The sequence below is a fragment of the Dysidea avara genome, chromosome 7 (assembly GCF_963678975.1).
Source record: "Dysidea avara chromosome 7, odDysAvar1.4, whole genome shotgun sequence".
In the NCBI taxonomy this organism is placed as follows: domain Eukaryota; kingdom Metazoa; phylum Porifera; class Demospongiae; order Dictyoceratida; family Dysideidae; genus Dysidea; species Dysidea avara.
Window position 1 is genome coordinate 27,823,078 of NC_089278.1, and position 9,173 is coordinate 27,832,250.

Consider the following 9,173-nt stretch of genomic DNA (forward strand, 5'->3'; position numbering starts at 1 on the left):
TTTGTTTGTAGCTGAACTCTCTGCAGGGTGATTTGTTTGCAGTTGAACTGTCTACATGATGGTTTCTTTGTAGCTGAACTCTCTACAAGGTGACTTCGTCCAGCTGAACTCTCTACGGGGTGATTTGTTTGTAGCTGAACTCTCTACAGGTGATTTGTTTGCAGCTAAACTCTCTACATGGTGGTTTCTTTGTAGCTGAACTCCCTACATGATGGTTTCTTTGTAGCTGAACTCTCTACAAGGTAACTTCTTCTCTACAGGGTGATTTGTTGTAGTTGAATTCTCTACAAGGTGGTTTGTATGAGGCTGAACTCTCTACATGGCGGTTTCTTCGTAGCTGAACTCTCTACAGAGTGATTTGTTTGCAGCTGAACTCTCTACATGATGGTTTCTTTGTAACTGAACATTCTACAAGGTGACTTCTTCTAGCTGATCTTTCTACAGGGTGAATTGTTGTAGCTGAACTATCTACAAGGTAACTTCTTCTAGCTGATCTCTATACAGGGTGATTTGTTTGTAGTTGAATTCTGTACAGGTGGTTTCTTTGTAGCTGAACTCTGTACATGATGGTTTCTTTGTAGCTGAACTCTTTACAAGGTGACTTCTTCTAGCTGAACTCTCTACGGGGTAATTTCTTTGTAGCTGAACTCTCTATATGATGGTTTCTTTGTAACTGAACTCTCTACAAGGTAACTTCTTCTAGCTGATCTTTCTACTGGGTGATTTGTTTGCAGCTGAACTCTCTACATGGTGGTTTCTTTGTTGCTGAACTCTCTACAAGGTGAATTCTTCTACCTGATCTCTCTACAGGGTAATTTGTTTGTAACTGAACTCTGTACAAGTGCGTTTTTGTGGGTGATCTCACTGCAGGTTGATATGTTTGTAGCTGAACTCACTAAAGGGTGATTTTGCTTGTAGCTGAACTCCTTGCATTGTATCTAGTTTCTAGCTGATCTCTCTACAGGGTGATTTGTTTGTAGCTGATCTCTCTACAAGCTGATTTGTTTGTAGCTGATCACTCTGCAGGTTGATTTGTTTCTAGATGATCTCTCTACAGGTTGATTTGTTTGTTGCTGATCGCTCTAAAGGTTGATTTGTTTGTAGCTGAACTCTCTGCAAAATGTTTTGTTTGTAGTTGATCTCTCTTCAGGGTGATTTGTTTCTAGCTGATATCTCTACAGGGTGATATTTTGTAGCTGACCTCTCTTCAGGGTGATTTGTTTCTAGCTGATCGCTCTACAGGTTGGTTTGTTTGTAGCTGAACTCTCTACACGGTGATTTGCTTGTAGCTGAACTCCTTACATTGTGTCTAGTTTCTAGCTGATCTCTCTACAGGGTGATTTGTTTGTAGTTGATCTCTCTACAAGTTGAATTGTGTGTAGCTGTTCTCTCTGCAGGTTGATTTGTTTGTAGCCGATCTCTCTACAAGGTAATTTGTTTGTAGCTGAACTGTCTATAAGGTGATTTGTTTGTAGCTGATCTCTCTGCAGGTTGATTTGTTTTAGCTGAACTCTCTACAGGGTGATTTGTTTGTAGCTGAACTCCTTACATTGTGTATAGTTTCTAGCTGATCTCTCTACAGGGTGATTTGTTTGTAGCTGATCTCTCTACAAGTTGATTTGTGTGTAGCTGATCTCTCTGCAGGTTGATTAGTTTGTAGCCGATCTCTCTACAGGTAATCTGTTTGTAGCTGAACTCTCTATAAGGTGATTTGTTGTAGCTGATCTCTCTGCAGGTTGATTTGTTTTAGCTGAACTCTCTACAGGGTGATTGCTTGTAGTTGAACTCCTTACATTGTGTCTAGTTTCTAGCTGATGTCTCTACAGGGTGATTTTTTGTAGCTGAACTCTCTACAGGGTGATTTGTTTCTAGCTTATCTCTCTACAGGTAGATTTGTGTTGATTTGTTCATTGCTGATCGCTCTAAAGGTTGATTTGTTGCAGCTGAACACCCTGTAAAGTGTTTTGTTTGTAGCTGATCACTCTAAAGGGTAATTTGTTTGTAGCTGAACTCTCTCCACAGTGACTTGTGTGTAGCTGTATTCTGTGTAACTGAATTCTCTAGAGAGTGACTTAATTGTAGCTGAATTCTCTACACAGTGCATGACTTGTTTGTGATGTAATAAAATTCTATAATGGAATAAATAAATTAACCGAATGCTCTATTAGGGTGACTGTTCTATTAGAGTATCTCGATCTCGCATTTGCTACACGGAGTTGGCTTTCGAATCATAACTCAGTGGTTTGTAATCCGATTCTTCTGTACTACTGCAAGGACTTTCTATGAAGATTATTCCAGCTATACACCGATTTTCAGCTCATTGCTCTAAGCGGTTTGCCTAGTAGGCGTGAAAACTAATACTTTTTTATTCATAAAAATCGATCGCGTAATTGTGACACAGGTTGGGTTTTGTGTCATATCTCCATGGTCTTTATCTCGATTCGTTTCAAACCACCAAAAGGCACTCCTACGATGGTTACTCCATCTACATAGCAATTTTCAGCTCATTCCATGAAGCGGTTTACCCTGTAGGCGTGACAACAAATCGATCTTGTTTTACGCGAATAATCGGTCATAACTCCTGAACCATTCATCGGATTTGTACCCAATTTGATGCTAGGATTCGTCGTTGGACTCCCTTTCTTTGTGCCAAATTTCAAGGCGATCGGAGTACGCGTTTGCTTGTTATAGCAATTTTTGCAAGTGTGCGAAAAGACGAAGAAGAAAAAAAAAACGAAGAAAAAAAAACGAAACTTTGGCAGCTCGTATCTCGGAAATGGCTGGAGCGATTTCCTTCAAATTTGGAATGTAGACTCCCTTGGCTGGCGGGCAACTGTGTAGCAAATTTGGTTCCAATCAGATAAGTGATCACCGAGATACAAAGGTGTGAAAATGACGTTTTCGTTCTTCCTGTCAATATACTCACGGGTGTGGCGCGCCGGCTTCTTAGGCCGCACGACACACTACCGTGTGTCTTGATTTCTTATTAGTAACTTCACTAATGCACGTTTCAGAATATCTGGAGTACATACACATTACTAACACATACTATTATGGTGAACGTTATGCAACAGTCATTGCTTTAGCATGACCACCTCATTATAGTGACTATGTCAAGCAGGTTCAATAGAGGACTGGGATGTACTTTACAACCCTGTTAAATGGCCACGCCTTGTTATTGGGGCCAAATGTTAGGTCCCAAAGATGGGTAGGCCATATTGATGAGGTTTTACTGTTCATAATAAATCTCCTTAATTTAAATTAGCGTCTGTAGCAAAAAAAAGCCAGCAGCATGTGAATAATGAATCTCCCAATATTTACTTATAGAGTAGTCATAAGACACCTTGAACTATGATATTAGATAACAAATTTTAGATTCAAATGTTAAGCTGGAACTCTACCTGTATGATTCAAGACAACTTTTCATAAGGATATATACGATATTATCATAAGTGAACATGATGTAAGCATAGTATAATTTGAGCACTGAATGCAGCATCAGTTATTAATTAAGATAACGGCGTCCGTCAATTTTAGAGGCGCACGCAATCTCCGGACATCTCTGGTTACTTCCAAGTTGTTTATTAATTTTTAGCAATAATAGACACCCCCACTATTGTCTAAGATTTAGGCTGTGGTTTGGGAGGACTACGACCGTGTGGGCCAGCTCTGGCCAGCTATCGATTGAATCATGAATTTAACGATCGTGATCTGTTCCTGCTGAAAGAGTGTGGTTGGTTGACTGGCCTGCCTCAGAGTTAGCGAGAATTTCAGCGATGAGAAGTGTGGATAACAATGAAGCTTGCGATGAAGTGACTCTGAATCAGGACAGTTATCTTCAAGCAAGGGCAGTGTACAAGAATTTAGTCACACTTGGATTTATGAACATGTTGACCAACTCTGCCTTTGTGCCTGCAGTAACATTAGTATCTAGTCGAGCTGGTAAAACACTGGGAAACATAACATTTAGCCTTAATTTGATTTTCAGTTGCTTGTTCAGTTTTATTTCAGTGTCAGTGATGAATGATGAAACAAGTAAAAAGAAAGCCATACTAGTGGGAGACATATGTGTGATAGGGTTTGCAGCATGTAACTGGTACATCAGCTACTATACATTGATTCCTGGAACTGTGTTGTATGGAGTTGGTCTAGCCACTACCTGGATAGTGTCGTTGATTTACGTCAATAAAATAGCAAGGTGCCATGCTAGAAAGCGCAGTCAAAGTGAAGCTAGCGTCATTAGCTTTTTCACAGGCATATTAGTAGCATTCTCAGTGGCAGGTTATATCGTAGGAAATGCTACCACTTCAGGAATTTTGACAATACTGAAATCTGATGACACCAATAATAATGACACATCTAATGAATTACAATCCAATTATACTGAGTCAAGTAAGGAGTGTGTCACTAATGATGATGCTTTGGAAACCAACGTAGTGACAGCTAATGTTTTAGGAGGAACAATTGTTTTGTTTTCAGTTTTAGCATTACTTATTACAGTTTTGATTTTGGACAACTTGGAGAAACACAGAGACAAGCTAAAGTACACAACAGTAGTATTTAATGCACTGCAACAGATCAAGTCAAATACAGTTTCAGTAGGGAAGATTGTAATTAAAAAGGAAATGTTAACTTCCGTTCCTGTATTCTTCGTGTCAGGAATGTCTTTAGGTTTTATATTTTCAAGTTACACAAAAGTAAGTGCACTGTGTTTGCATGCATGCATACTATTTCGTGATGTCACTCAACTTTTTCTGTAACTGCTCTAAAGTGGTTTTTGTACCTAATAAAGCACTCATCATTTGAGCCAACGTACCATGTCACAGATTTTAAAGGAACTCATGTTTGTTGTTTAAATGTGTCCTAAATGGTTATAGTCTTGTCATTCAACCCCTCATCAAAGGTGTTACTCTAACTAGAAGGGGTTGGATAATCAAATGTAAACTTATGGTGAACCAGGCATGGGTTTGTTAAAGAGGAAGAAGCAAAATTTTGTTAACTTTGAGTAATCTCATCATCATTACACTTTTTCTTGCCACTTTTTCCATGTCAATGTTTTTGGACATCTAGTTTTGTGTTGTCTTTGTTACAGTGTTGATTGTGACATCTTGTACCTTCACTCTTTTGATCAATCTGGTTATTGATAAACCTAACTGTCAAATTGAAACTTTCCATTTTTTGATTTGTACAAAGTCCACAAACACAACAATAGTGCACTTAATTGTCTGTGTATTCCTCAGTCCATCCACCTTCACTATTATGTTTTATTTATTCATTTTTGTTTGCTTTCAATTTGTTTTGTTCGCCACAAATTTGGTATGATATTTAATAAAGTGGTTTGTAACTACCGTTGCTTATGATCGTGTGTATATCTGTTTACAGACTTACGTGTCAGAGTGTGTAGGTGTTCATGTAGTAGGGTACACAGTAATGCTATATGGAGTAGGCAATACTTTGTCAAGTTTTGTCAGTGGAAAACTTCTTGGAATGAAATTGAAGTTACCAATGGTGCTGGGAGTCTTAGTCTTCCATTTGGCCATCATGCTCTTCTTAATAATCTGGGAAAGAGAGCCGATTCTACCATTACTTCTGTTTGTCAGTTCACTATGGGGTATCTGTGATGGTGTCTGGTTAACTGTATACAGCAGTAAGTTGTGTATATAAATAATATATAGTAGTTCCACCATTGATTATCCAAATATTCCATTGTCCAAACTGTGTAAAATGACTGTCCTATTAGAGTATTTGAATAGAGTTCTGTATGTAAATGAATGGGCTTCTATTATCCGAACTTTTTAATTGTCTGGACTCACCCAGAGTTTGGATAAAGGAGGGAGTACTATACCTATAAAACTCTAGTAATTACTGATCTTTTACTGTACAACCTGTGTATTATATTGAGAGAGCTGAATGCCTAGTGCAGACATAGTTTCTAACAATTCCATGTAGTGTCTTGAATGATGAAGTAAAGAATGTTTCATAGACTTTCTTTTAAGTCTTGAATATAAGGAAAACATCAACGAGAGTACAGCACTGAGGTATGAAAGTTGATTCTAAGAAATACGTGAAGGTTGATTCTAAGAAATACGTGAATGCTGAACATGCCGGTCTTGTATAGTTAACGGTCTCATTTAGTGGCTGGGGTGAAAAGCGGTTTACAATATATTCCCAGGCCATAATTATTCTAGAAAATACAGTGAATGTAGTTCTTAAATTACATACATACATGCCTATAAGGGTATTGTGTAGCACATAATTGTAACAGACCAGCTGTGCAGTACCTTATTTAGTTTGATTATCATGCATGAAGTGGCATGTCCATGATAATGCTGTGACGTATACATGGTCTGGGAACAGGAAATTTTTGAATATTATAGATCCCTTGATAATAGTTACAGAAGGTTGTTCTTGGTTGTTTAGGGCTCATAGGCTGGGAAATACCTTATAGCTGCTTATTTTCGAACCAGAAATTTTCGTAGGAACTGTACAATCTGAATTTTGAAAGTTTTTTGATTTTTGAAGAATACACATTTCAAAGTACAGGTGACTTTCAAGCAAATAGAAATTTGTGTCACAAATGACAAAATATGTAGAGTCTATGTGTGCTCGCCTTACCGTCTGATGAAATCGAGGATCCCCACTTTTACATGCTAGAAAGAAGACTGAGTTATAAGGTTATAATGAAGTAGTTACAGTAGCCACTGGCAGAGAGGCAATTAACTCAATCAGTAGACAGCATGGATTAATTCCCAACAATGGCCATTCAGGATAGTTTACTGGCTGTTGATGCAGTAATGATACTGTTCTGAATTAGTAAAGAATACACGAGCGAATACGCATTGCTTGATCACATGAAAGTACATTAACTGTGGGAACAGATAATTCGAAGGACGACAGTTCTTTTAGTTTATTTTCGAAGAGAAGGGCCTCTTCAAAACATCCTAAAATACAAACCCTTCAAAAATAACCAGCTATACGGTAGTGGTTGACAATGTTATATACTTGATCCGCTTTTGTATTATTGTTTGCATAAAATCTGATCATGGTCTATAGTACATAAAAATTGAATCTCACTAATTTAAGCAGCAATAGTAACTGTTCAATTAAAGAGTTTACCATCAGTGTGACTTGTGTTATAGTTATTAAAGATATCTTATAATTAAAATATATTAGCCAATGACGATGTGCTGTTTGTGCAAATGTACAAAGTAATAGATGTGTTGTACATATGAATCTTGTTCCTTTTATAGGTTTTGCCAGTAATTTTGGTGAAGACACAAGACATCCATTTATAATATACAGAATGTTTTATTTATTTGGTGTTGGATTCAATAGTTTACTAGCTTTAGTAGTGTCAGTAAAAATGAACATAATCATTTTGTCTATCTTATTTCTTGTGTTTACGTCATTACATCTCATTGTCACCACTAAATGTTCTTTATAAATGTATTTATCAGAACTGATTGTATATAACTGATGTACCTGCACTGTAGAAGTAACCAATATGCCTTATAGTGGAGCCTCAGTTATCTGAATGCCATGCACTTTTGTGGTTAATCAAATGTAAAATGACTTTTAAGACTTATGCAAAATGACTGTTTTAGTTATACATATTCAATACTAATAATTATATGATTTTGCTTACAACTTTAAGAGTTATCACTTATTTGAATACTTGATGTAGCTATGTACTCTGGGTCAGTACTGACTTCACGGAATAAAGAACTATGTTAATAGCGAATATTTTCAGGGATCAATACTGAGAAACAATAAAATTATAGCCACAAGCCTGTAGCTATAATTATTATTGGTATTTATAAAGTATTAGGAGTACATGCCCAAGCTATTACACTATGTAACCTGACAGCAATCATACAAAAAACAAACAGCAAGACATGTGGACTTTATATTTCTGAGCTGGATTATATGTTACTCCAAAGGTTTAATGAAGTCAGCGCTGTCTATTAAGATAAAAACTTGTGGTAGAGCTACTAACTAGCTAATAATTAACATCAGTGTGTAGTGTTTATGGAAAGTCAAAAACTGCACACACGTGGGACTGTGAGCCTGTGGACATTTCCTATCCTTTTCTGGTCGAAAGTTCTTGTTTGCTTTTTTTGTTTCTTTCGAGTTTTGTATTATCAATTTAATAAAAAGTCTGTTGGGTTTGAATTGGCCCATGTCATTGACATAATGTTGATTTAATTCTCTTTTTCTCCATGTATTAATGGGGCTCTAAATTGCAAAATTCAATTAGCAATATAATAATTACTTCCTAAATTTATCATAATACACAGTGGCATGCTTTTACCATAACACTCAAATTTAAAAGCAGGTGTGTACAATAGTCTGTATACATACATAATAATTATAGATTTCAGAAATTTTAAAAATAATATGCATTGCACTAAATCAGTGCATAATATAACGTAGTAGCCCTTTATGTGTATACACTATTGGGTGATAGGTTTGAATGCACAAAATTATAATTATGAAGTGAATGAATAACATGACAGCATATATGCATAATTGAGGTATTGCATAATAGAGCATACATGCAGTTGTTACAATCCAGTTCATGGAGAATGAGAATCTACATTCAGCAGTATAAATGTGAACACAAAGAACAATGCAAATAATATACAATTTCACTGACACTACTATGCTAGTAAACTGTAGAAGCCAGCAATGTCAAAATTTAATAAAAAATAAAACGTTTGTAAGGATGTCCTGTGTGTCATACTAAACCTGAAAAGAAATGATACATGCTGTTATAACTTCCTACTCCCACCTAAACCGCAATCTTATAATAAAATTAATAATCCTTTCATATTTCTGTAGTGGCTGAATCTCAGCAGTTTGGCCCACTATATAACATTATCTTGCTTCATCAATGAAATGTAATTTACTTTTTAAATAAGTTAATTATTATTGTAATAAGTTCTGGCCACTGACACAGAATGTCAGTGGACCAACAGTGTTCTACTTACGTACCTCATGATGTTATGAAACAACAAACTAGATAGGTAGTCATATTGAGCTACTGTTGATGGGTGGCAACTCAAAAATAGGCTTCTTCCTACATGAATGACATGTCATCACAGATTCAATTCTCTTGCAGTATGTTAATGACACCGTCCTGTTTATTGCTCAGTTCTTCTGCAAGGATACCA

At 36.6% G+C, this 9,173-nt stretch overlaps 1 protein-coding gene across 1 annotated transcript; it reads left to right on the forward strand.

Annotated features, from left to right (window-relative positions):
• The first annotated feature begins 3,570 nt into the window (after positions 1–3,570).
• Positions 3,571–7,473, forward strand: LOC136261356 (protein unc-93 homolog A-like). Its single transcript, XM_066055347.1, has 3 exons — positions 3,571–4,697; positions 5,383–5,647; positions 7,251–7,473. Exons 1-3 carry the CDS (start codon positions 3,777–3,779, stop codon positions 7,442–7,444), a joined length of 1,380 nt encoding a protein of 459 aa, XP_065911419.1. The 5' UTR covers positions 3,571–3,776; the 3' UTR covers positions 7,445–7,473.
• The last annotated feature ends 1,700 nt before the right edge of the window (positions 7,474–9,173 follow it).

What these genes read in the sequence shown, in the direction of transcription:
- LOC136261356 (XM_066055347.1), top strand. Translation starts at nt 3,777, where the DNA reads ATGAGAAGTGTGGATAACAATGAAGCTTGCGATGAAGTGACTCTGAAT. An exon ending in TATTTTCAAGTTACACAAAA is followed by an intron (nt 4,698 to 5,382) that starts GTAAGTGCACTG and finishes ATCTGTTTACAG; the next exon opens with ACTTACGTGTCAGAGTGTGT. An exon ending in CTGGTTAACTGTATACAGCA is followed by an intron (nt 5,648 to 7,250) that starts GTAAGTTGTGTA and finishes TTCCTTTTATAG; the next exon opens with GTTTTGCCAGTAATTTTGGT.